Raw genomic sequence first — 27,797 nt, 5'->3', positions numbered from 1 at the left:
GTCCTTGTTAGAAAAAACAGAGGCGCTATGCGTCGACACCATCGGGTGGAAGGGGGCATGGGGCCAGTGGTGTAGCGAAGGCATTTTCTTGGGGTGAGGGAATACCAGAGTAAATTTGCCGACAGTTGTAACTAGTTCGCCACCCGTGGTACGCTGCATTTCATGTTTCGACGTACATCGTTTATGTACTAATGTTTGGATTCATTTGCCGACCGAAGCTCGATTTGCCTACTGGAAGTAATTATTCGGGGTGCCACAACCCCCGATCGCTACGCCCCTGCATGGGGCCCACCTGAAAAAGGGGGGGGGGTAAGCCAGAGTTCAAGCCAACAAAAGAGGAAAGGGGAATAAAAATCAGCAATTCGACTGAAATGTTCCGCGACAGACCCTTTCCAGGATTAATGTTTCATGGTTTGCTGCTGCTGAGTACTGTGACCACCCCCCCAACAAATCACGCGTACTGTTGCCTTTTTGCATGTATTGTTATAGGGGAGCTTAATGGATCGGTCTATTAATGGCTGATGCCTGATGGTCAAACAACTTACCCCCACCCCCTTTGAAAATTGTTCCGTCCTTATTGGCTGTTTCGCCTTGCATACCATATCTTGTTCTTTGCTTTATTATATACCGGTCCATGTCTGTTCCGATACACTGTGAATGGCCACCAATGCTCTGCAGCTTCTCAAGACCTTTCTGCCCGCCATGAAGGAAGCTAACCACGGCCATATTGTGACCATTGCTGGTACAGCTGCCTACGTTCCCATCCGCCACATGGGTGCCTACACGGCCAGTGTCTGTGCGGCAGTAGGAATTCATGACGCTATCCAGGTGGACCTGACATTTGAAGAAAAAAGCGGCATAAAGATGACCCTAGTCTGTCCGGCCTTGGTTGCCACTAACATGATACTGGGTCGGATTAATTATGGGTAAGTTTTGGTTCTTTATCATGTTCTCCATTTTTTATTTTCGTACACTGGAAAGATTAAGTACTCTACGGTGGCCCCGGAGGGACATCGCCAATCGTCAATATTGACTTCAATAAATTGCAAGAAATTTACGGCCCACCCTTCGATCGCAAATATTGCTGTCAATATTTGCGACTGAATTTCATGACTTGCTCTTCAATTCAGTCACGAATATTGAGGGCAGTATTTGCGACCAGAGAATGAGTCGTAAATGTGGTCGCAATATTGACGTCAATATTGACGATTGGCGATGTCCCTCCAGGGTCACCATAGTACTCCTCTTTTGCAGTTACCACAAGTGAACCCACCGAGTTTTCATTGAAGTTCAAAGGCAGCACAGGAACCCAAATTAATCTGCATAACCCAAAGAGTAGATCCAGAACCAAATTTTTGTCGGGGACATCAAAATTGTGGATTTTTTTTTCATGTTACATATACTTTCTGGAAAGTGAGCCTACTTTCTGCGACTTTGAAAGGCAAATGAAATAGACCAAAAATCGCCTTTTTAATTTTGGCTCTTGTTTACGCCTTTGACCTGTTCACAATGTAAGGACTTGCTGATGTCGACACTAAATTGTTAGAGCTTTAGCGACATGTCATTTTGTGAACCAACGCGTTGGTTAATAGGTCAATATGGGCGATTCACAGTAGAGCCTGAAAGTTGACCCCTGATGGCGCGCTTCCGGAACCCTTGGATAGGAAAAAAAATAACGTGCAAAGGTTTTAGAATTTATAATATTTTTTCAGTTTCTTCTTAAAAACTCCAACTTGAAAAAGGGGCTTTGAAAAATATTTGCAAGTATATCAATATATAGAAACTGAAAAATTACCTGACCTAAAAGATAAATATCCTGCCAAAAATTGACCCATCATTTCCGAAAATCTAAAATACATGAAGAACAGTGCAATACGGCAGTATCGTACGCAGATGAAATTTTACGGTTTGAAATTTTATGGTAGTCTGTGGGTAAAAACCGAAATAAAAACAGATCAACATATTTTGCACAGTTTGATAATTTATAAGATAATAAACATAAAGCAATATTCTACTTTTACGAAAGATTCTAATATTTTATCTAACCTTTGCTGACAACAACTGCGTGATGGCAACTCAACGGAATCTGGAACCCATCGACTGCAGGTAGGTAAATCTTTGCAAGGTTGTACAATCTCGTTTTCAAGAAAGCACGGCGAATGAAAACAAACGTACATGAATAAGGAGACCTAGGTATGATATCGCCGGTCGTAAAAGGTCGTTAATAAAATTCGTTCTCTACCCATCTCCATGTGACTTTTCCAAAGTATTACTTGAGGAAGACAAAGGTAAAATTCCAACATGAGTGTTTCATGGGGTGGTTTCAGTAAGGAATTATTTTTCCAAAAATTATCGAACATGACAGGACGGCCCAATGTAAAATCCCCATAGGCAGACCTTTTACTTTCAGGCTCTATAGTGCGCCTCCAAGAGTTTGCAACGCGTTGACTAATGCCAGTGCGCGAAATCTGCCGACCCTTTCCAAACGCGCATTGGGTCAACAGATTTCGCGCACTGTGATTGGTCAATTCAACGCGTTGCAAACTCTTGGAAGTGCACTATTGTGAATCGCCCGTATTAAAATTAATTCCTTGTTTATCATCACCGCCCAACCGGATGGAATAATATAAACTGAAATCTTCTTTCTCTTATTATTTAAAAACAAAATATTTGCATCATTTTTCGAGGGTGGGGTAGGGTGGGTATGTGTTTCCAGCTCAGGGCATGACGTACATGCCTCAGTTCTGCTTTTCTCGGAAAGTTTTTTGTTTGTTTTTAAGCCGTACAGACAAGATACCGGAAGTGATGACGTAATGTCTGTAGGAAGTGGGCGTAGCCATATAAGTGTGCATGCATTATCTCCAGCCGCGACTATAACTTTTGGACGTAGCCTTACTATGTGTTTTTCTCTCTTTGAACATGAACTAAGGACGGCGAGCATAACATCACCCGAGGAAGCGGCGGAGACCATCGTTGAGGGCGTCCTCCTTAATAAGCGTATTGTGTGCGTACCCAAAAGAATTTTCATTTACGCCATAATGAAAAAGTGAGTAAAATAGTTGTCAATTAGTCTTAATTGTGAAGAGATTGCTGTTTGTAAACATTCGACCCTGCAGAAGAAATTGTACCTGTTTTGTAGGTGGTTTGCACGGATCAGCGTTCTAAATTGCCGAGTATAAATTGGGATGCTTGCATAAAAACACAAGCGTACAAATTCGGTTTTGTCCCTCGCGTTAACCCGTAACGTCGTCATAGGTTCAGGCAAGTATGCACAATATGTGAGAACGATCTCAGGTTACTCAAGGCATCCTACCTTCATGCTTGAGGTGATCCAATTGATCAAAATGTCATGCAGATAGTAAATTTGTAAGACATTTTAAATCTTTCGAAACGACGGACATCTAGGTACACGTCTGGCCTTTATTTCGCATAAGACTAACTTAATTTAACATGTCTGGATCCAACTTCTCCTGCATGCAGCGATTTTTCTGATTAACTTTTTACAACGACGTCAACTTTCCTTCGTATCATTCAACTAAGTCGCCATGCTTTCGCACTGCATTGTCGGCCTCTGATCAGCGCGCGCGTCGATTTTGAACGTGCGCGTAAATTTTTGTTTCCTTTTTTTCTTAAAATTTTCAAAACAGCGCCCTCTATTTCCGTACCGCCTGAATGCTCTCGAGTAGACTGATTCCCGGCCACAAGTCCACAATTCAGAAGGGCAGTTTGTTCAAGGAACCAGACTAATTCGTGGGTAGCTCGCGCCCAGTGGCAGGGCCGTTTTCCAATACATGTACTCAATTCGGCTCCGTATCAGGCTTCAACTGTTTTTTTACTAGCCGACTTTGAAGCTGTAAGCACAGTAATCAGTCTAATAGTGCCACAGAACATCAAATAAGATGCAAGAAAGCCAAAAATTACAGTAATCCAATGTAATTTAAACGCTTCAGGCCCACAATCTGGGATTGGTTTTTGGGAACGAAGCCTCAGACGGAGACGAAGATGAGTATTGGAAAACGGCCAATATTTGGTACGAATGTTGATGTCGCACACAAACCGTAGACCATGGATGTGTTACAGAGTTGTAGCCAGCTGATCAACAACAATGGCGGCATGACGTGCGACGTGCTACTACTAGCCTTTGCTCTTTGATTAAATATGCCACTCATTTCCGTATCAGTTGGCAGTCTGAAACAGCCATCGACACCCCACCTCCCCCAAAACGAAACAAAACCGCATCGCCGCATCAATTCTGGAACTTTGGTATGACCAGAGCCCGAGTATGGGGAGGGGGGGGGCTTAAGGCGCCTTTCCATGTGTGCGTCAACACTTGCGCCAAGCATTGTGTATATCCGTCAGAATCGCCCCCTGGGCGATTTTGACAGCCGAACCACTTATCTCTATAATAAAATTATTCATTACAGAGATCAGTGAGCCGAACGCAACGCACACATGTGTTATGTTTATCAGTCGAATTTTAGCTTCAGTGAAAGTGTAACGCCTGAACGCGTCGTATACGTAACGCACCGAAAAAAAGTACATATGAAAAGGCGCTTTTACTCTTCCTGGTCGAGACTCCAGGAGGAATTTTTACCAAGTACAAACCGGCTCAGCAGTTCCGTTACTTGGGCCAGGCCTGGGTATGCGCGAAGTCACGTGGGCGTCAAATACAACACAATCGCTCTTACCCGAGCAAGCGCGACCGAGGAACAGCTATTTGTCAACAGTTTTGCATGTTTCTTACACAGAAATTGTAAACCAGTTGACAATGTTTCATTGGCAGTTCGATTTCTTTTTTCCATCCAGCATGATTCCAGTGAAGTACCTTGTGAGAATGCTGCGATTCCGTAAGATCGAAGATCCTTTGATTATCAAACATGGCGTCAGTTACGACATCTCAGATGATGAGGAAAGTGAAAAGATCGAGACCCACTGAAAGAATTTGTACACCTTATGACTTGGTGGTTGTTGGAACTTATTCTCTGAAATGATTTTAACTTGACCAGTAGAAAAAAATGGGTTTGTGGACATCACAATAGTCCTTTGCAAATAATGTTTTCGACATTTAAAGACAATGTGCTCGCTGCAGTCAATGTGTGGAAGGGATAGTTGTGTGGCCTTTAAAGAAGTACATAGTATTGCTAATTTAGAACATTAGATTTTTGCCGCAAAATGTACCGTGCTTTAGTGTGATAAAGTATGGCATATATTTTCATGTCACAAAAGGCAGACTGTTCTGAGTAGAATACCTGTGCGGGCTTGCTTATTAATTAATGATGCACTATACACACCGATCATTGCCCATCTAAAAGGCCATTTGCCTCAGGGCCAGATTCGGAACTTTTCGACATGGGGTCTGAGCTGCCGTGCTTCCAGCCATAAAGAGAAGACTGGTTTAGTAATTTTACAGGTGGTCTTACTTTCCAGGGGATGAGGGAGGTTGTCAGGATGGAACATTTTGTACGATCTCTTTCCCTGGGGGCGCTTTAAGTTGTCCATTATTAAGAATGCGAACAAACAGGTCAGGACGCTGTCGTTGATAATGATCCATCACTCCGTCTCTCTGTCTCACAAGATAGGAATAGGATTAGTGATGGGAAATGTGTTTATACACATGTCAGAAGAAGTGAATGGATTCTCTGTACACTTTTTGAAGGAAAAGTAGCCGGATTATTTAATATCGAATTGTTTAAACCCGGTAACTTATTATATAAATCAGGAGTATATATAGGCATGGGCGTAAATCCCGGGGGATCGGGGAATATATTCCCCCCTCCGCTTTGAGGGGGGGCTATTTAATAATCCCCTCATCACTTTTTTGTAATGAGAAAAAAATAAATTAAGGCTGATTGTGAAGAATTTTGGGGATATCCCGACGACTAAAACGTTTGCAATATCATTGAAAGGAAAAACAATTTTAAAAAGCCATTCTGATGTAAGATTCTGCATGAATATGATACACATTACAGATGTACATCATTATCTTGAACATCGCCTCCTATATTGTGAATACGGTGTAGCCCCCCCCCCCCCCCGCTTTTCAAATTTCCACGGCCAGGTGAGTTATCCCCCCCCACACCTTTCGCCATTCCCCCTAATTTTTCCAGAACAGATCTACGCCACTGGGAGTGGGGCATTTAGAGACATATTCAGGTTTGGAGTGGGGAAGGGGGGCAACATTTGGATTTTCCTTATAAACAATTGTTTACATTTCATTCCATCTGTCAAATGCTTTTCTGAGATCACAAATATTTGTCTCAATTGTTTCAATTTTTTATTTGAACGTGTGAAGCAATTAGATTTATTCTCACACAGAATTTATCGTGTCGCTGTGTAGAAAGAATTAGAACCCGCCGCAGTAGAGCAAAGAAACACCAAGACACGCACAGTATGTGGTGTCGTCATGTCTTAAAGCATTGGCAATATACCGCTAAGTTGCAATAGAAGCTTCTGTCATATATAGAACTAAAACTGTTCTGACTCTATGTGTGATATTATGCTGCAGTTACCCATTTGATTCTTGGAAAAACAAAGATTACTAATTTTATTACGGTAGTGATGGTACAACTTTTTCATGTGTCAGTGTAGTCAGGCATGTTTAACGCTTAGACGAGTTATCCTGTTATTTGAAATGCATGGCATTGTGGCAATAGGTAGCGTTTTCATGTTTCGAGCAGTTGAACCAATAAATGTAAGATGTTTCAACAGATCTAGCTGTTATAATTACTGTCCGTTGCAGTCTCAAAGGGCCATGGTGTTAATTTTATCAGAGAGCACATCTGTGCAACTTTTACTTCTCCTAAATGTAGGAAAACTGTCTAGCATACTTTTTGGGTTACTTTTATTTGAAAAGTGCACTTTTAAAGACATCTCTGTTTTTGTTTTGTTCTTGTTTTTTAAATAGTGACGGTACTGTTGCTGTGGTGATGGGGGGTCCGTTCAAATTGTAGACCAAAAATGTGTTCGTTGGAAACATCTGTACCCAAAAACCTCGTTCATTGCCTTACTGTCACGAACTGAATGAGAAAAACAAATCCCCAAAGTACACAAAATTTTTACGACAGTAAAATATCCGAAATTTGGGGAAATTTTAGTGCAGAATTTGGTAACTCTGCCTTAAATGACGTCACACTTTTGCTCACAAATAAGCAAGTTTGCATTAGTGCAAAAATAAACAGTTCCACAATGCCCTCAAAGTGGCACAACAAAAATGAAGTTGGATTAACAAAGGAACGTTTACAAGAACTGCATCCAAATTATGCATTATGCATAGCTCCTGTCGATAGCAATTCTATCCCGCTCGGGAAAACGACTTTCAGTCCATTTGTGAAGCTATACGTTTTCATCAGTAAATGGGACGAAACAGCTTGTTTAAAAGCCATGAATACCATATTAGATATCCTGACATATGAATAACAGTTAAAAATACGATTCATTTCAAATCGAGATGAAAAGGATACAAGTTGTATAAGGATTCCACAGTCCATAACGACTGCTTCATTTTGCACTTTGCCTCTTTAACAAAGTCAGCCGGTGTGTTCATGTACCTTGTACATCAAACATGGCAGCTAAAAGGGGTGTTGTCTTGCTGTTATATGCGATATGGTACTGTATGGAAGCCTTCTTCAAAACATGCGTCGATCTTTTCGTTCCTTCGTCCTTCCGTCGACTGAAAGATGTAAAAGGTGAGATTGTTCTAATAACAGGTGGCGGAGCAGGGCTTGGTCGTCATCTTGCGATAGGATTCGCTAAGAGGAGAGCCACCGTGGTGATCTGGGACGTGAACCAGCACGACAACGTGGAAACAGCGCGTATGATACGAGAGCTAGACGCCGGAGACGTGTACGCCTACACGGTGGATATCAGCAAGGCCGACCAAGTGTATGCTGCGGCCGAGAGAGTTCGACAAGAGGTCGGCGATGTGACGATGCTGGTCAACAACGCGGGAATAGCACATTACAAACCGGTTCTGGAGTGTTCTGAGGAAGTTATCCAAAGAACTATCGATGTCAACGCCGTCTCGCATTTTTGGGTGAGAAGCTCAGACTGCCTGTCGTAGGCCAATTCCAGCACGCTCCGCGACAGAATTAGTACACAATAGTCCTGATTTTTGTCAGGATGCTTAGCAATTTTCAAGTTTATTGGATAATCGATCATTCATTTGATTCATTTGATAATTCGTTTGATTAAATCTAAATTGATCTCATACCCAAGTTATCCGTATAGGAATAGAAAAGGCATGTGCCCATTCTCCGCAGCGATCAAATGCTTGTGCTCAATCCAGTTTCATAAGAAGTACTGAGCAATATTTCTTAATTAAAGTAAATTTATAAATAATAGCCAGCAAATACGCAAGATATGTTCTTGGTATATGGGTCGATTGGGTAGGCAACGTCATTTTTTGAAGTTTTACAGAATGGTTTACAATAATTTATTCGAGCCACTTTTTCCTCTCATTCTCTAAGCATTGAGCGAAGAGAAATGTCTCAGATTTCCACAAAGAGGTTTTACTATACCATTCTTGAGAACACAGAAGAAAACCAAAATAAAAACAAAACACGCATGGCCACGGTAATACCTCAAGCACTTTTCCTTTACAGCTCCACAAAGCCTTCCTTCCTGCCATGAAAGCCCAAAACAGCGGCCACATTGTCACCATTGGCAGCATCATAGCCTACGCCCCATACAGGTCTATGGGTGCGTACACTTCCAGCAAGTGTACCGTGATAGGTATCCACGAATCCTTACAGCTAGATCTGGCCTACGAGAACTCTGCCATTAAATTGACGCTGGCGTGCCCTAGTGGACTTGCAACAGGCATGATACTGGGACGTATAAACACTGGGTAAACACTGTCAAATCGATATTCAACTTTTTTTTCAATCTAGAAGCCTTTGTTATAGAAAATGGCACAAGTTTATTGTGAATTTAGCGACAAGGGAAGTGCAAAGGACGTATAAGGTTTCTTGTTATCTCCAGTTTCTTCATTTTTTCCTTGGCATGCCCTACCCATGAAACCAAGCCCACTCTTGATGCTATAGCCTATGGCTCCTAAAAGCGAAATGCAGGCAGTCAGGTGATTCGAGGGGGTGAAAAGGTGACTGACCCTGAGGGTGGAAAGTTGTCCTAGACTAGTTGCCCTTTTTAAATTCATTCTTGAGGAATTTAATCGCGGCAAGTTACAACAACCCTTCATTTGGGAGTGAAAAGCATTTTATTTTGCGTCCTCCCCAATTTTGCACCTGGAGACGCCAGGGGTGTTGTCAGTCCGAGGGCTTTTATTGTATACAGGTGCGGTAGTCCTTGTGTGAAATTCCGACTTTGTGAACTGTTTGCAATTTGTGAACTCTTAAACAGGGGAGCATTGCTCAGTCGACCTGATGATGCGGCCGAGGAAATCATAGAGGGCGTCCTTCTGGAAAAGCGGGTATTGTGCGTGCCTTCTTCGGCTTACTTTATGACCATCGTTAAAAAGTTAGTTTCCACACTCAGAGTCAATTCACCCGATAATCCTTTCTTTTAATTTGATTTGTTGTTCAATTTGATGTGGTTTTAATCATACACAGCATAGTACACCTTTAGGAATTTAACTAAAATAAATTCGAACGGTGACCCGTTGTCGGCAAAAACATTACTATGCTGACACAACTGATACGAATGGTTTGTATTATATGGCAACCTGCGTCAAGGGATTTGCGCTCGTCACCCACCGGTCCATCGGTAAGACTAGTGACTGCTAACTCATATATGCTCACGTGTTGTGAATACCAAGTGCTTAAGGTAGTGGGTAGATTTCTAATTTGGAGTAAACCTCATTATTGTGTCCGCCATACCTCAAAGAGGTTAATGGTACACCTGATAATAATGAACATTTTTTTCCTGTTTACAACTGAACAGCATTACCAGCAAGAAAGGTTATCTGGGTAAAATGGTAATTAATTAATGGTTGTGAGGTGCTTTTCAGGTTTCCTCCTCAGTCCACACAACTTCATTTCATGTCCAAACGGCTAGACCAGTAACACTCGTATTCTTCCGTTTCTTCAATACAGTTTAATACCTGTCAAACTGATGGTGATGTTACTCCGGTCTGTCAACTTGGAAAACACATTCGTCGAAGACAAGGAAGAATCTGAAGGTGGCACCGATGGTGGTGGTGATGATGATGATGATGATAATGATGATGGGAAGGAATAGACGGCTGTTCCATGTCCTAATCAGACCTAATAGGCATCAGGACTCGGGAAACTATTCTTCCTTGAAACTTGTGTATAGCCATGGGATTTTAGAAGGCACTTCTAAGAGCGTTATGTGCTAAATTTATTATTGCACTTTTATAAGGGCCTCCTACCTCACATTTTGTAATTCTGGTATTATGCATGGCTCCTTGAAAAACGGGTGATCATGAAAGCTTATACATGTCCCGACAACATAGTTATTTGTACTTTAAATTACAGGAATTGACGTGTGAAGAATTGTACTGGTCGGTATCTTTACAATGAGGAAGATAGAGTTTAATAAAATATTAGCTATTAACAAATCGAAGGAAAATAACAACGTACTCCAAATATAGGACACATTATTACATTATTGCTGAGTGAACTGTTACGCAGATTGAAAATGAATTTACAATTATTTTAAGGAACTCTAATTAAATTGAGCACAAAAACACAAACGGGCACTATTCTGTCCATTTGCTTTGTTTATATTCATTAATCATTTCATAACAAGATCAACAGAAATCAGATCTTTCATTAATGTCATTTTTCTCGAAATGTTAGACATAATCTTTTAACCAAGACTATCGATTGCAAGCTTTCTTGTATAGGAATTGAAGTTGGTTTATATCACTTTCATGCACTAGGCCTACTCTTGTTTGCGTTTCATTTGTTCGTTTGCTTAATTCTTTGTGTTTTCTCGTCTTGTTTGCTGCCTGTTTCACTATTTGCTTTCTTGTTTTACCGTGACCAACAGTTCTGAGAGAACTCTTAGCTTAAATATAAGAAAAGACTACTTACCTGCTTTATGAATTCTTTTCCATCACTCGCCATAATTCCTCTTGTCCATACAGTGTATCTTAATCACCAATCTGAATATGATGTAGGCGGCTCTTAGGCCCGCAAATAGCTACAAATGCACACGGCGTCGCGTATAAAAACGAAACAGCTCAGATGATCATGATGTCGAAAACTGCACTATGTCAAGATGTTCCTTCATATTTGTCAACTAAAAGGTTTACAGCTATGCACTAACAAGCAAAATTTCATAAACGACTATATCTGAGGACTTTCAAGACCAATGTTGGTATAATATAATTATTCAGATACTGAAGTCAAACGTAATCTTTTGAGTAGATCTATTAAAAAGGGTGCTGAAATGAAACGGTTACACTGTTAAAAATTATGTTGCTCAACAATGAGTTTTCTGTGAGCGCAAGTAGCCTCCCTCAACCTTGCCTAAGCTGTTTTGTCTTCCACAAACGTTAGTGTTGGAGTCCGAAAACAACTTCTGTCCATGTACAAAATGAACCTCTGTAACACGACATTAATTTTGTAATGAGACTTAACATAAGGGTCTATGTAAAGGTACATGGATTTTCTATAAGTGCACGTTTGGGTTCCCAACTGTTTTGTCTTCTTGTTTCATAACGAACTAACCTACAGAATCTCAATCAGACACGAAGATGATAGTTGTGGTTAGAAATTCCTCAATCATATTTAGTAGACTTTAAAAAGTACTGTCCTTGTCACAATCAATTTTCTGGTAATAATGCTCCCTAGGATATGCATGCAATAATAAAGTAGTTTCATGTCGCCATACGAGTACGTAAGTGTGTGGAGAAAGAACTAATCGAAAAAATAATGGTTTAGTACATAAAACTTCCTAGCTTGAAAACACTCTGTACAGTTATTATACAAAGAGTGCTTTGCAAACTTTCCACAAACGTCATAGGCGTATTTGCATCTCCAGCGGATTTGCTGCCTTTCCGACGGGAGACTGTCTTTCAGTACATGTCATGAAATATAACTGCTTACTGCGTTTCCTCCCGGAAGTATGAAGAAAAGCATGCAGATTATATCCCCATAACCAATGCAGAAAGACAATGCGATTGCATGAAAAAAAATCTGTGTTGGCTATTATCTGGCTCCCTAAAATTTTGGGCCTGGATTTGCCCCTGCTCGTTTTAGACAGACATTTCAGTTTACTACTACCTGTCATGGCCACTGAACTTGTCCGAATACTTGTACACTGTACAGTGGAACACTGCTACAACAAAGTCCTTGGAACTTAACAAATTACCTTGTTATAATATTCACCTTGTGTTATCAGTTGTGAAAAAACAAAGACTTGGGACCTACAATTGTCTTTGCCATAAATATGACCTCGTATGAACAGTGCTCTTCGTATCTGCGTTCGACTTGCTTTTGTTTAATTCTTTGATATTGTGACATGACAGAGGGCGCTAGTCACTAGGCGCGGTGCAAAGTTATAGATGGCGCTCTGCCCAGTAACAGAGGCAGATGTTAGGCGCACATAGCTAGCTGTGTGTTAAGCGAGCGCGGCGCATAGGCTCCGCCTTGTGCGTAGTGTGATAGGACAGCGGAAGTCACTGCTTGGTTACGTGAGGTGTGTGAGCACGTGCGCGGGCGTGGTCACAGCAGCACGAAGGCTATAAAAACGTGCCTAGGTAACGTTTAGTCGTCCTGATAAGCTGATCAAAGATTATGTAGCGCCGCGTAGCGGCGCAAGATGGGTAATTTGGCCATAAAGGTCGAGTTCGGGCGGTCCGTTCTTGACACGGGTTTCGTGTTCTCGCGCTCGAACGGCGGGAACAAGACCCAAGAACACTGTTCTCGGAACAGGATCACACACCATCCTCGTCATGATTTCACACGAACATACGGAAAAACTCGTGAGATTTGATTTTTGAACAGCCACAAAAAGTACCGACATGGCTTTAAAAAGCCGAAGAAAATGGAAAGTTTTGCGCGGCAAAATTAACATTAATAATTTTCCAACACAGAAGTGATTTTTTTAAATGGAAAAGAAGTAAGCCCAGTTATCCAACATTAACTCTCGAAGAATGCACAAGGGACGCTGCCATGTTGCATGTTGCTCGCCACAAATAACTACTAGCGCTAATAACATTTCCAGCGTTCGAGCGGCCACCCACGAATAACAAATCAAGCTGTTCGTGAACAAACGAGAAAAAGCCGCCCGAACTCGGCCGAAGGTGTTATCACTATGGGCGCCATTCGAGTGTGAACGTTCATGTGTGTGCGCGTGCCTGTCGCGGTGCCTGCGCCTGGCATTAACATGCACTGCGCAGTCGTAGTCCAACCAGAATGGCGCACTTGTGATAACAACGTTTTACGCGTATTCACGGTGAAGTTTCCCATCTTGAGGTAAGGGTCGGGAATCCTGTGCAAGGGTTAAAGTCACCTAGCCTAGTGTGACTGTGCCTAAATCCGAGTGGTGCGTGTGTTGTTAAGGGGCTCGGTAGGTTGAGGGGCTAATTGGTGGGAGCTCCGGCGTACGTCCGACGCGCCTCGCCTCGAGGAAGAGGGCGCCCTCGCCTTCGTCGGAGGGGCGCGGCGTCACAATATGTTTTCAATGTTTGTTTCATTGTTGCTTTAGTAGATGCAAATGTAAACGCAAGTTCATGAGAAAATGATATGGATAGCCATGCTCGGAGAGCTGACTTCATTCAAATATTGGTAATCCTTAACCCTTTGAGTCCTGCTGAGTTAAATTGGCACGTCTGTGAAGTTCCTGATACCACTAGTACTAGTGTGTACCTGAAAAATGTCAACAGCGCCCCCACATTAACTGCGGTTTTTTTTCTGATTGGTTTTCCAATGCAAGCGCGTCAATTTACCTGTGTTGAGCATAATCACAGACACTAAGTCATACAAGGCACTTCCGGCACTTGCTGCATGAAGGAACTGCCAAAGCAACAGATTTTAATAATAACCTGAGGATTCTTCTCCTTGAATTCTTATTAACGGTTTCTGAACCCGGTGATATTCTGTGTCATTACGTGTTTCAGGCACACAGGCACAGCAGCCCAAACTTGGCAACAATAAATTTAAACCGAGGGATATTTCTAAGATATATACCCATATGCTGTAATTATTACTATTATTGGTTTATTAAACATTTCGAAATCAGTTAGGAAATTTTAGTTTAGTAGTTGACCAATAATGCCAACTTGACAAGGAAAAAGTCTTCCTTGTCTGCTTAATGGTTCAAAATGAAAAATGAGAAACATAATTATTAGGATGAAGGAAAATGCAGAGCGTGATTTACACAACCAAAATGATACTTGCGTTAACACTCGTCCACCCTGCTTCCACCAGTGAGCTATTTGCACTGTCGGGTTTGGAGGGGAAAAAGGACACAGACATGCCACCTGAACAATAAAGCTGCGTAACAATAACGGTGGTAGCTGCGACAACAAACATACATGTACATTCAGATATGCAGCAAGTACAAAAACAACTAGTTTCTCATTTTCAAAATTAATTTCATGGCTCTGAGACAAAATGCACATTCAACTGACTTCTTCGCATTGTGGGGGGGGAGCTGTCTGATGAACTGCGTCAAAATCGGGCTGGTAAACAAGCGGCAGGTTAGTCTCGCCGCTCTTCTTCGGATCACAAACTGACAATGACTCCAGGCGAATCTCTGCAAACCATACATACATGTACCACTATCCAGCACCTATAAAAGGAGCGACCGTAGCCAGCTTCTGAATCTCAGACAAGCTCCTTGATCAAATCCCCAGCTCTAATCTCCCGTGATATGAAACTACGTTGCACTGTCTATCTCATCTATTAGAGTAGTTCTCAACGCAAGAAACGTTTATTGACACAAGACACGTCCGAAGTCGTGTGCCGCTTGAGGTTGTGCATAGACTTGTATCAGGCTGTGACGTGTGCAAGTCTAAAACAGCACGACAACGCTGGATCCAGGCTCGTAAGACTCAAAATCGGCCAAAAGGATCGAAATGTGAATTAACTTCGGTGACCGTTGACATGAGTGGCTCATGGAGCTGATTTCGAAGAGGCTAGCAAACAGAAACTGAGTGATGGGAACCGGTACTGTACATGTACAATGCAGGCAAAAGAAATATACGTACAGTCGACTCTCGGTAATAACTAACAACTAACTACATGTATACTGTTATAAATTTTGCCAATCTCAGTCTCTCCAAATCTGACGCTTTTCATCCTCTTTACATTCCTTTTGTGACATTGTCCTGGTTATAACAAAGCAATTGGTCTTGTCCCTAAAACTTTGTTTTAACTATTTATCATTTCTGGAAACGACACCACGGATTCCTTAAAAACGCCCTAGCTCGCAAGCCTGAAGATACCCGTAAGAGAGGAGACAAGACAGGCAGAAGCAGTCATATACATGTGGTTGCAGAGCTGGGGAGGAAAGCCCAGAGAAATATTGTAGGTAAAACCCAAGGAATCAGGTAACGACTGAAAACTACATCCACACGTGGACTGAGCCGGGATTCGAACCCGAACCGCCGAGGTGGAAGGCGAGGAACGAACCAGAGCCAAACTGATTCCCCAAACGATTTCACTGTGATTGGAAAACGTTTATGGTATGCACTGCTCGAGCTGGAATTAATGACTTGACAGTGGCCCAGAAAATAAACTCCATAAAGCTGGACTTTATACACGGAGGGTTTTCTTTGTATTCGGTAACAGTGCTAATCCTTTTAATGTGTGTACACGAAATAAACAACAGACCACTCTATTAAGATTGCTCATGTTATTAATTCATCCACTAATCAACTAACAGAAAGCTTCCAGACTTTTGTTTGCTGCCTTCTTATCACAGAATTGTATTCATTTAAATTTTGCTGTGCTATAAGCTTAGAGCTTGAGTTTCATTTTTAGATGTATTTACTCTGATTACCTCACATCCACTCCATGAAGTCCAATCGTTCTAATGACCTTTGACCTTCAATTAGTATAATGTACATACGTAAGGCGGGAAGCGTTTTTCCAATTTTAATTTTCGCAACAGGTATTCTACAGACAAAAAGAAATTTTATTAACGGGTATACAGTGTTATTACATGTGTATCATTTTAACGAGAAAGAAAGCCTTTTATAACCTATTCTAATTAATATCAATACAGGCAGTAATGAACTCTTTCGTGTGTACAGCTGAAAAATAGTACGAATCCCAGTTGGCTAAGACTTGGTTTGGGTGATTTTTACATCGGAAGGTTTTTAAAAATCACCATTTGTTAGACTTGTTTTGAGAGTGCTATGCCAACGAATAAAATGTAGACTGAATATTTACCGTGCGTGCTTTCTGCCATCAAACCCAGCAATAATTTGCAAATAACGATTAAAATCACGAAGCAACACCAACTTTTCTCCCTCTTTTTGCACTACAAGGTTTTGTGAAAATATTTTAGATACTGCCGAGATTTTACCTCCTTGCTCAATTTTTGGTTAAAATGAAGATATTAATCATCACAAAAGACAAAGGTAACAGCCTCCACAAAGTGTACACTAATTAACACCTGACGTTGAGTGACGTCTCAAAAACAAAGTGCAAGGGCAAGTGAACCTGACACTATGTGCATTGCATTTGAAGACGATAAATGTCTACATTGACGGAAATCCTATATTCGAGTCGATATTATCCAATGTGGCGACTTTCTTATGGAGTCATGGTCTTGTCACCTATCAGATCAGATACCCACTTCGGGAATGGACGCGTTACAGACTTTTTTCCAAAAGCAGCACTGATGGATTGCCATTTCTGTGTTACTTCTGTGACACGGCAAAACCTTAAACGGTGATCTTGCATGACATTCAACATGCTCTCCAAACTTTACAAAGGATTTCGTTCGACTAAAGCGCCACAGCTGAAAGAATCTGATGAGGGTAAAATGCACCGTTAAGAACTGGCTAGCGTTGAATTGAACACTTGGTTTTGCACTGAATCAATGTAATTCAAAATATACATCCGCCCAATGTAACATTCCATAAAAAATGGCATTTCTGAGTAACCCTCATGTCTCCAGGATTTAGATCTCAATGTCGAACACTGACTTTCTGTTTAGACAACATGCACTGTTGCTTTACAACAAAACCCAACACAAGCTCTTGCTTTGATGTGCACGGTTGAGGGTAACCAGCAAAAACTGGAGACCGACATGACGATCATAATTACGGTACGGTAACCAGACGTGCGTAGGAATGATAATTCAAATATTCAAGTGTGGGTAACTGGAACTATTCACATTTGACTGGCAAATGGCTCGTTAAGCTCACTAGGGACAGGATCCTTCTTCCCACTGAGACTTCGTGTGAGTTCTCTGAATACTTCTAGTGAAAGTTTCTGGATGCACATAAACCAAAGCTTATCAAGATTAAACAAAAGCTCCTGGGGAAGCATCTTTCAGGGTCGTACCTTTGTAACACAAACCAGGCTTAGATGTCACTGACACAAAGCTAGGAAGCTTTGTAAAACGTGGCCATCAAACAATGACATCACTCTAAATTGTTCAACAACGGACATTTCATTAAGGGGGGTTCACCAACAGGTACAATAATATTACCACTAACACAAACCGCCACAAAGAGGATGCAGAGAATAGACTATAGACTCTATGCAGACATGCTTGGCCAGTGCACCATGAGATCATGCCTACTTGGCACCAAATGTTTACAGTGTGTTAAAGGCATGCAATGTGTTGGCCCTACAGCACATCACTGCTAGGAACACTGTAACGTATCAATCTCTCTAGTTCATGCACAGGACCTATAGTCAAGAATCAACAGCGATCCTCATAAAATCAAAGGCATGGTTAAACATGTGACTAATAGTACCATACACTGCTCAACACAACACCACATTTGTCTGTGCCAATGTTTGCAGTAACAAATAACCATGCAGGTACATGTATCGGGTTTACCTACGCACAGACCACGGCAGTGTCACAATTCCAAATATTTTTGTTTCAACATCGCTAACAAGGTCCACAGAACACGCACAAAGATTTCCTTAAAAAACCAGGGCTCATGCTTTAGTATGGTCACAGGAAGGGAAGTTTAAGTTGCCTGTGCCGTAGAGGAATGCTGTTGATTGTCCTCATAACTGTCCATAAACAGCAGTTCTGCACAAGTACATTGTGAAACATGCTTTAGCTATTGATGTGACTGATATTGCCAGGGCTTATGCAACAACAAAGTCAGGAAAATTTGGATCGACTTTCACAGCAGATGGTGCTAAACCGTGGTTAACATCAAGAAAGGGCGGAACAATTACAAACAAGGGTAGCATCCGCCTTGTCCAGTTTTCAAAAATTGTTATCTAGAACTCTCACTATTGACTGATGCTGCAGCTGCACAATTCATTGGCCAATGTGTGAATGTGCCGGGCTGATACATGTACTTAATGTGAAGCCACACCAATTCCAACATTAAAAAGTAAACATTAAAAATGTATCTATCATTTAAAAATGGACAAACCCTGGGAAACAACCTTATAAGGGGAGGGAATGTTTAAGTGCCAGCTGGTGGCAACTACGCCCCCCCCATTTGTATGAGTACAGTATATATGTGAAGACAGTGGACTGTCTATTGTTTCAAATTTTGTTAGCATTCACCTGATGACAATACATAACTGTAAATGTAATGGCAGAAGACTGGAAGCCTCTTCTCAAGTCAACATTACATTGGTGATTTGTGATGTCATGTTGACAACCCCTCGTCCTCTTGGTCTGTCGTTTAAAGTGAAGTTTCTTCACATTAGAATTTGTAAACAATGGTGCTGCGGGTGGGATAACATACAACATTTCTTGTCAAGCAACTCTCCTGGAAGTGATGAACACCAGTTGTGTTTTTCAGCAAAATCTAGCCATCCAAGGCCTACAAAACACAGACGAGGTAGTTCATAATCTGGTAGCAAAGACTCCATGGCTCCTGTGAATGTGGTGTTTTGAGGAAACCACGGCGACTGCAGGTCTGGCTCCACATAACCAGATGACAATATCTTTCATGGTGGTGGCGTCAAGAGCACCATACTTTATGCATGATCAAGCTCCAGCCATCCAATTAAAAACTGAAGTCTGAACTCTGTAACCATTTACTTCAACTCTTGCTTTTTAGAGACTGTCTAAGATATTTACTGGTGTTTACAAACACAAGTGCAAGGAATTTCGTAAGTTTACAGGTTCGCGTTCTTACTTGCACTGATGACTTCCCTTTGAGTGCAAACACAATTTTAAAATTGGAGTGATCTCAGATGTCTCCTCATGGCAAAACCACACGTTGCGTTATCAGTCCAAATCACAACATAAAAAATTCTGTTGGTGGAAATTCCTAGCAGGGTTATCTTCCCAGCTTCTGAGGTCCAGAAAAAATCCTGCTTTAGCCAGGTCTGAAATCTTGGGTTTATTTCTCCCGAGTAACAAACAACTCTCTAAGAGTTCACTGAAGAAGCAAAAAGCAAAATAGCATTAAGCACAATTAAAGGTACTTTAGTTGACTATCCATTAAGTTTTTTAAAACATCCATCCAAGATATCCACAGAGTAAATAATGTAAAACATCACCGCTATCCAGCAATAATTATGCAACACAGGGTTATACGACGACCACTCTTACATATGTATGTTCATCACTACTTCAGTCTTGTTGATTCGAATTGTGTGCTTATCGTAGTTCTGCAGTTTTTTCACATGTTGCTGCTGTTCATTACATAATACTTAAGAAGTTGACGGTTTTGTTTGTTTTTTCCAGAGAGTTTGGGAGTTCCTTTACCATTAAGGTACGACAAAAATACTAACTTGTTTTTTTTTAAATTATGTTAACTTCACAAGATGCAAACTGCCTCTCTCTAAATGCGAACATCACAATCAGCGAGATGATTGATGTTTCCAAGTGAAGTTTCCTGGGTCCTTCATGCGTGATCCTCAGTAATGATACTTTCATAGGATTACTCCGAATGCTCCGATTTGAGCACTTGAGGGCAACATTCCCGACAGCGCATGATTAGTTCCTGTGTTGGTTCCTACGGTCACGACCAGAGGGCTATGAAGAAAATAAAACAACAGAAAAAGCAGTGTTACGAGTGCACAAATAGTGTCAATTGCATATACATGTTTCAATCTCGACGTGTTGACCAACTGTGAGAGTAAACAGTAAGCTTCCGCCAATATTGAAATTACCGTTACTGTTGTTTCTGCAATTCAAAGTTCTAAATCACTTCTTTCCTAATTGCTGTGTGTAAACTTTAAACCCTAACCCTGCCATATGCAGCACAGTGTATGTCGTGAAAAAGTCTGATGCACTTTGCACACTGGCCAATCAACATAAAGGCCAACAAACTGGCCATGTTGAGGTAATAGGAGCTATTCCCATTGAGCAATGCCAATGTAGGATCTTGTGGTGACTGGCAACCACAGAGTCCCAGGCTGTTTGGCCTTGGGCAGAATTGACTGTGGGATCTTGTGACACTGGGCAGGCAGCCACTATGACAAATGATGCAGACTGATGTGTCTGACAGAGTGTCAAACCAAAGTATCCTGGAGGGTTAGGGTTAAAAGACCGATAACGAATTAGTGCATACCTGCATAGACTTTATTGCACAGCAGTCTGTTCAGATGTGCACTTACATGTATGGCTGTCATACTTCTTTCAAACTTACATGGAGACTATGTAACAAATCACCTTTCCGTCTTGCTCCACGTTACCTAGTCTTGTTGAGTATCTAGACAAGGTTATCTTTCCAAAATTCTTCTCAAGTTTGCTCAGGCTGAGGCCCGAGAAATGTTAAGCTCTTATTTACCTTACGTGCAGTGTCTTCCTCTTGGCGCTTCTCGTAATGCCCAAAGTCGTCAAAAATGGATGTGGTGTGGCGGTATGCATGGATGATCTTGACCACTTGACGTCCCTTGTCCAGCGAAACTTCCTGAGTGTCACGTGAGTTTGTCACTGGCTTATTGTCGTTGTTCTCCAGCCGAATGTGACGCAGCTGACTGTTAGGCACATCTTTGACATACACCCAACGCACGTCAAAGCGCCCCTTCCACTTGTCTTGCATCCAGACACCCGTATTGACGTTGTAGTCCACCGGTGACATCATCTCGGCCACACCGCAGAAGTGTCCACTGCCATTGACACTATACAGCAGGTAGACGGGTCCCTTGTTGGCGCGCTCACGGAACGCACTGTCCAGGCGTTTGTTGCCGTGCTCAGTGCTGCACCAGATGCCATACTTGATGGAGCGATGAATATCATCCTCTGAGTAGCTCTTGATGATGAACATGCGCGAGTTCTTAACATCCAGTGTGAATTCGCCGGGGTTGTATGTATTAGCTGAGCGCAGTTTATCCAGCACAGGGCTGGGTGTGCTACTCTGCTGGGAAGAAGCTCCACTGCCAGCTTGATTCCCTGACATGGAACTCATTCCAGAAGTTCCACTGGCACTGCTACTGTTACCGCCACCACTGCCAGAATGAGAAGCATAGCTGTTACTACTCCCATGACTGGTGCTGGTACTCCAGCGCTGCATCTGCTGTTGTTGATTGGGTTGGTTGCTGCCATGGTTCCTTTGCTGTTGGGACTGCTGATGGGCACGGCTCTGCTGTTGTTGTTGTTGCTGCTGCTGCTGCTGCTGTCCATGATGTCCACTATGCTCTCCTTGCACATGCTCTTGGTGCTTAGTGGCCTGACCGCCCTGTCCTTGGGACGAGGCTTGGGAATGGGTTGCTTGCTGCATCTGAGGCGGCACGGTGGACGCGCTTGAAGTGGTCGCCGGCTTGGGTCCTTGCTTGTCATTACCATTCCAAGTGCCAATGGTCATGGTTTGTTTCATGGGTGGGAGCTGAGTTGGCACAGGAGCATGGGATCCTATCTTGGTTTTCAGTTTGGGTTGAGGCTTTGCTGGTTTGCTAGCAATAGCTGCCCAAGACTGGGGTTTGGCAGCTGCCACTGGGGCTGAGACTGCCGGAGGAGGAGCCTGCTGAGCCATGGATGTGGTGACTTGCTGTCCACGCACCATGTCCTGATCTGACCGCATTCCATGGGTGTTCTGGGTCATCACCGCACCAATCCCTGTCTGCTTGTCGCCAGCTGCTCCAATATTCAGTCCAGCCATCCCCTGCTCAACCGCCTTCATACCATGAGCCTTCCCATCATGCCCGTCCAGTCCATTAATGCCCTGGTAGCCACGTTGACCACCTGACGTCACTGGTTGCTGAGACGCATTGGGATAGCGGGCATAATCATAGTAAGAAGTCCCCTGCGCTGCCTGCTGGCTACGAGAGGTCACCTGCTGCTGTCCCTGTGGTCCTGGAGCAGAGCTGTTACCCCAAGATCCAGTCATGAAGTCAGCATTTCCCGGGAAGAAGTTCAAGCCTTGGTTCAAGTATGGCGGGGTAGTGCCAGGCTGGTTGTAGTAGTTCTCCGCAGGGTAACTGCTGTCATACCCATAGTTGAAGTTGTTGAAGTCCCCTCCTGTAGACCAGGTAGTCTCACTGCCAGGCATGGAGTATTGGAAGGAATAGGATGGGTAGTAACTTGGCATATAGTCCTGTGTAGGTGCCATATTGGGAGCGGTGTACCCCTGGGATGGTCAGCGTCCACGAGTAGCAATACATTGGGAACAAAAGGACAACATGGTTAGAAATTTTGTCACCAAAAATAAATTTGATTATAAAATTTGTTGCAGCTATGTCTGTACATATATATCAGCAGAAAAATTGTACATTTACATAATTACTGAAAATTGACTTATTCTTGGAGGACTCAGTATGCCAATTATAAACTGTTATGACCAACATTTGATAAACTGGTGTTGGAAACATGCCCAGTATATGAGATGTGTATGTACCAGTAGGAAAAATATATTTGTTATTAACCACATATTCATTGTAACGTAAACAAGACATGTGCATTTTCAAAAGTGATCTATTACACTCTTTGAAACATACAGACTGCTACTTCTGCATATCTACAGTTCCAACCACCACAGTGCTATGTTTTGCAAAGCTGTCAATAGCTGTGTGTCAGTGATGACCTGTCACGCAACAAGGGTTAGCTTGAATTTAGAATCAATCACTTTGAATGATTCTCTCCCCATTCTGAATCCAGGGTGCTCATTTGTCATTTATTCAAGTCATTCAGTTGTCAATTGTACGATGCAGGTAGACCACATCAGGCCAAAAAGGCAGCATTTAAGTGTGGGTTTGGAGTTTCCCCAATCTGATTCAGATGGCATGCGGACTCCTCTAAACCCTTTCAATTCATGTACATTCTCATTATAGCTGCCAATGTGTCAGTGCTGAAGAGCTGAACCCTTCATTGGAAACCAGGAGAGCCACAGGGTACACATTTCATTTTGTAACCTGTTTTTGTTGACATGCTGACTGCTGGCATGGAGAAGACCATGTTGTTACACCAACTACAAGTATATTGTACATTGACGTTACTTGTGACAAGATTGCTAGGGGATAGTTCATGCCTTGGCAGTAGTACACGTTTTTCAACAATGACAATGCATTGTCTCTTGGTTTTTCCTCAGTGCTCCACAAAATAAAGCACTTCCTTTGGCGACATCACACTTCCACCTTTGGAAATTTCCTATATTCTTTTTACAGTAAAAAATAGAAAAACAGTTGAATATAACTATGAAGTTGAGAGAAATTGAATCTACGTGTAATTAAAAAAAAAAAACGTCCAATCTGCCGGGAGGTTTTTCTCTAAAGTTCACAGCATTGTGGGTGTATTATTATTCCCTTTCAAAACAGCTGACAGTCAGCATGCTAAAAAGCGGTTTTTCCACTTGAAACAAAAAAGCAATTTCTGGTAAATTCTACACTGAATTTAAATTTTTTGTGTGTGTGCCACACTTATTAAAAGCACAATGGAAGTTATTGGTTACAACAGCAAATATATGACCATTACCGTACTTGTGACCCTCATACTTCTCTGCCGCACAAAATCAAGGTCTTGCTAGAGATGGGCAACCTCCATTCAATTATGGGCAGCCTTCACTGCTCATGACATGCCTGAACGTGACTTTGACAAGTCACGCAGAGCATCTTGTGGCATGATGTAAGTGCCCATTACAGGGGGGACATGACTGCAACCCAGTGCCAAATCACACGACTTATGCAAAATTTTCTCCTAATCAGTCAGTTTGTTATCTTGAAAATACCAGCAACATTCACGAAAGTCGGATCTGAATGATCCAGGATATACCTACACACCTGATTGGCTTGATTTGTCTGCATGTATCGTTCAAAGTCTTCATCAGAAACACCATCTTTTTGGTTCACTGGACCATTTTGAACTGCAAAAAAAAAAAAAAAACGCAACAAGTTAGTAAAGCTTTGTTCTGACGATAATTCCTGATATTAAAATAAAGTACATGGAAACGAAAACACATCTTTCAAGTAAAACTAAATTCTTAAACTGTGATATTCTGGGCAAACCGTTCCAAAGAGATCCAATTAAGACAAAAAGTGTCAGCCCTCTTCAATCTGCAATAACTTGCAATATCTAAACTCAATGCAATCATTGGCAATGGTCATAGCTTCAGAGTTCAGTCACTACATGCACCAGCGTGAAAAGCCAGCAGGACAAGATAAATATACTATAGAAAAAGTTCCATAGATGGGCATCACTTGACACCCTGGACACAAACTCTGTGAGACTGGTCTGAACAATTTTAAGCGTTTTCCAAGAAAGTTCTTTCCTATTTTCCCTGCTTGAGTTGACTTTGTGCGACTGTTATCACTTTCTGATGGCCAGTAAACCACTGCAAGGGAAACAAGTGATGTCTGTGTATGAAACTCTGATATGAACACCTGAAACTACTGAACACCTCTTCCGTTGTAATGAATTGGGATGTCAAAGAAACATTGGGCCCCTAGGTTTAATGAGGCAGTTTTTAAAAAGTATGCATGTACGCAATAAATCTGAAGCTTAAAATAAAAAATTGGTAGAATTTAGTTTCAACACATAACTGGATTTGAAACATTCAATGTGGCTGGTGGAATAGTGATGGCCTTACATTGTGAATAGCCATTACTTCTGTTTGTTGACGTGAATTCAAGGCCGATGTTTTTCAGTGTTAAAACAGAAAGAAAGATTTACTAACATACAACCAATCACAAATATGGGCAAATAGCCCCCCATTCTTAGCACAACTCCATTCCAAGAAATACATAATTTGAAATATGCCAAAAAAGTATCTGCTGGATGCCTTCCACATTGAACTATATTATGGTCCTAGTCTATTACAATCGTACAATGCTGGTCTGACCATTTCAAACTCACTTCTCAGATTTCACGTTCCACTCACATGATTGTGGAACTTGAATGAAGCTGTACCAACTTTTTGGTTTATTTTGTTGAGAAAAGGCCAGTCATTTCCTTAGATTTGACTTGCGATAAAAGCAAGTCAGCAAAATGGCAACTCCAACAAAATTTTCAGTTTGCAATAATTTCATATCCTTCACGTAACAATCACATCATATTCTCACCTTGAGCCCTTTGGGATTTCGGCTTCTGTGAACACCAAAGATCATCCATGCAGCGGAAAGCGAGGGGGAAAAGGTAAAGAGACGTGTTAAAATGGGAACAAACATTTCGCTCTAACGTTAAGATCTGAAGATGGCGGAAGTGACATGTACCGCACTGAGTGAGATGAGGCGCGGTGTGCTGTGTGTTACCGCTATTTTCAAGGTTGAGTTGACAACCACAAACGCAATGTGAAAAGTAGATGGAAAATGCGATACAAACCTGGTCGACTCCAGCAGACATTGCCCGGTTTAATTCCGAATATATCCAAGTAAAACTTTATAATGGCCAAAAGTGGCAGTTCAGATGTCCCCGCACGGGATAAGAGTCACACTGTTGCTCTAGGTGCCGTTCAAAGTCGGCAAAATGTCCACAAATTTGGGGCTTGCTGGTTGTAAAGAGCGGTAGAACTTGCTTTCCTCACGGACAATGGCGATGCTGCACATGCGCCAAGATCAGCCTCGGTCCCGCGTTATGACACTCACCCACGTGATATGCAACGTCAGCACCTTTGGAATGTATTTTTAACTGGTACTATGTCATCTTTATATTTTATACGCTATGTACGAAGGTGTACGGCACCAGTGAAAATTTCCCCTTCAATCAATTACCTAATTTACGTGCAGGAAAATAGGGGTAATTATTCGACATTAGTTTTCACAGAATTTAATTCTCTTTTCCAATGAGTGTTCCCCCAAAAATAAAGTGAAGTCAAAATGAAATTCTAACGAAAAGAGGAAATTTGAGACTTATTTTGCGACGTAGGAAGATTCCGTCCTAACAATAGGCTCTCTTGATGTGAATTGTTCTGGTTGCCTCATTATCATTTCTAGCAGGAAAGGGCTTGATGTACATGTACTTTTATTCCATATTTATGCTGGAACGAAACAAACGAATTTGAGCCTTCACCTAACGGTCTATAACAAGTCCAATATTAACGATGAACATTCATTCTTTTGGCTGGTGATATTACAAAACAATACACGTATCTTAAAACACTGCTCGTTTTTCTTTCTTACGGTACGCAGAATATACATGTACATGTACTCCCTGTTGTTTCACTTAGTGACTTGAACCCGCTAAGTTTCAGGTTTTTTTTTTCGAGTAATCGGAATTCATTCCCGGAGGAAAAAAAATCTGAAGCCGTTCAAGACACTTTTGATAATATATCGTACTCTCAACATTATTTTGGGTGATGCTTCACTTTACGTACGTACGTTTTGGGCCGGCCGCGGGGGTTGCGCCATAATACATGTAGCTGTATTCTTTTTTTAACTTACGGTTCTTTCTTATTTGCTTGCTGATGCGGAATTTTGCACAGATTCATTTTTTAGAGAAATGTTTTTTTTTGGTCTGTTTAGTGATACACTACATGTATTTTTAATGTTTGCTGCTTAATACGGACGATTCACAATAAAGCCTGAAAGTTGACCCATGATGACGCGTTTCCGGAACTCTTGGATAGCAAAAATACCGTGTAAAGATTTTAGAATTTGTAATATTTTTTCGTCCAGTTTCTTCTTTAAAAATCCAACTTGGAAAAAAGGCTGTGAAAAATATTTGCTAGTATATCAAGTTATTGAAAACTGAAAAATTACCTGATCTAAAAGAGAAACATCCTGCCAAAAAATGACCCATCACTTCCAAAAATCTAAAATACATGAAGAACAATGCAATGCAGCAGTGTCGTACGCAAATGAACATTTACGGTTTGAAACTTTATGATAGTCTGTGGGTAAAAGCCAAATACAGACAGATCGAAATATTTCGCACAGTTTGATAATTTATCAGCTAATAAACATAAAGCAATATTCTACTTTTACGAAAGGTTTTAATATTTTATCTAGCCTTTGCTGACAACAACTGCGTGATGTCAACTCAACGGAATCTGAACTTGAACCCATCGACTGCAGGTAGGTAAATCTTTGCAAGGTTGTACAATCTCGTTTTTAAGAACGCACGGCGAGTGAAAACAAACGTGCATGAACAAGGAGACCTAGGTATGATATCGCCGGACGTGAGAGGTCGTTAATTAAATTCGTTTTATACCCTTCTGCGGGTTACTTTCCAAAATATTACTTGAGGAAAACAAAGGTAAAATTCCAACATGAGTGTTTCATGGGGTGGTTTAAGTAAAGATTTTTTTTCCCCCAAATATTATCGAACGTGATAGGACGGCCCACTAGGCAGACCACGCAAGGGGTCCGGAAGCTCGCTGGGTGACCTTTTAC

At 41.7% G+C, this 27,797-nt stretch overlaps 3 protein-coding genes across 3 annotated transcripts in view; 2 read left to right on the top strand and 1 right to left on the bottom strand.

Moving 5' to 3' along the window:
* The window catches only part of LOC110989492 (epidermal retinol dehydrogenase 2-like), a 7,427-nt gene extending 718 nt beyond the window's left edge, over positions 1–6,709 (top strand). The window contains exons 2-4 of the mRNA XM_022253899.2: positions 679–926; positions 2,930–3,046; positions 4,807–6,709. Of these exons, the coding sequence (XP_022109591.2) occupies positions 679–926; positions 2,930–3,046; positions 4,807–4,936 (495 nt within the window). The 3' untranslated portion in view covers positions 4,937–6,709. The remainder of the gene's footprint in view (positions 1–678; positions 927–2,929; positions 3,047–4,806) is intronic.
* A 129-nt stretch (positions 6,710–6,838) lies between these two features.
* On the top strand, positions 6,839–11,525 carry LOC110989497 (estradiol 17-beta-dehydrogenase 11-like). The gene is made up of 4 exons (XM_022253923.2): positions 6,839–8,032; positions 8,601–8,845; positions 9,358–9,474; positions 10,050–11,525. Exons 1-4 carry the CDS (start codon positions 7,562–7,564, stop codon positions 10,192–10,194), a joined length of 978 nt encoding a protein of 325 aa, XP_022109615.2. The 5' UTR covers positions 6,839–7,561; the 3' UTR covers positions 10,195–11,525.
* A 4,246-nt stretch (positions 11,526–15,771) lies between these two features.
* LOC110989490 (YTH domain-containing family protein 3-like) lies at positions 15,772–26,019 on the bottom strand. The gene is made up of 5 exons (XM_022253896.2): positions 25,789–26,019; positions 25,530–25,554; positions 24,252–24,334; positions 20,828–22,606; positions 15,772–20,070 (listed from the first exon to the last, which is right to left on the bottom strand). Exons 1-5 carry the CDS (start codon positions 25,807–25,809, stop codon positions 20,032–20,034), a joined length of 1,947 nt encoding a protein of 648 aa, XP_022109588.2. The 5' UTR covers positions 25,810–26,019; the 3' UTR covers positions 15,772–20,031.
* Between the last annotated feature and the right edge of the window lie 1,778 nt (positions 26,020–27,797).

This window comes from Acanthaster planci, linkage group LG02 (assembly GCF_054643075.1).
Source record: "Acanthaster planci isolate LZ-2023a linkage group LG02, COTS_SCS, whole genome shotgun sequence".
Lineage (NCBI taxonomy): Eukaryota > Metazoa > Echinodermata > Asteroidea > Valvatida > Acanthasteridae > Acanthaster > Acanthaster planci.
Note: the sequence above shows the minus strand (reverse complement) of the source record. Positions and strands in the feature narration are given on the sequence as shown.

Coding starts and splice junctions, on each gene's coding strand:
- LOC110989497 (XM_022253923.2), top strand. CDS start 7,562: ATGGCAGCTAAAAGGGGTGTTGTCTTGCTGTTATATGCGATATGGTAC. Junction 8,033..8,600: donor ACGCCGTCTCGCATTTTTGG/GTGAGAAGCTCA, acceptor TTTCCTTTACAG/CTCCACAAAGCCTTCCTTCC. Junction 9,475..10,049: donor TTTATGACCATCGTTAAAAA/GTTAGTTTCCAC, acceptor TCTTCAATACAG/TTTAATACCTGTCAAACTGA.
- LOC110989490 (XM_022253896.2), bottom strand. CDS start 25,809: ATGTCTGCTGGAGTCGACCAG. Junction 24,335..25,529: donor GAAATCCCAAAGGGCTCAAG/GTGAGAATATGA, acceptor TTTTTTTTGCAG/TTCAAAATGGTCCAGTGAAC. Junction 22,607..24,251: donor AGACAAATCAAGCCAATCAG/GTGTGTAGGTAT, acceptor TGACCATCCCAG/GGGTACACCGCTCCCAATAT.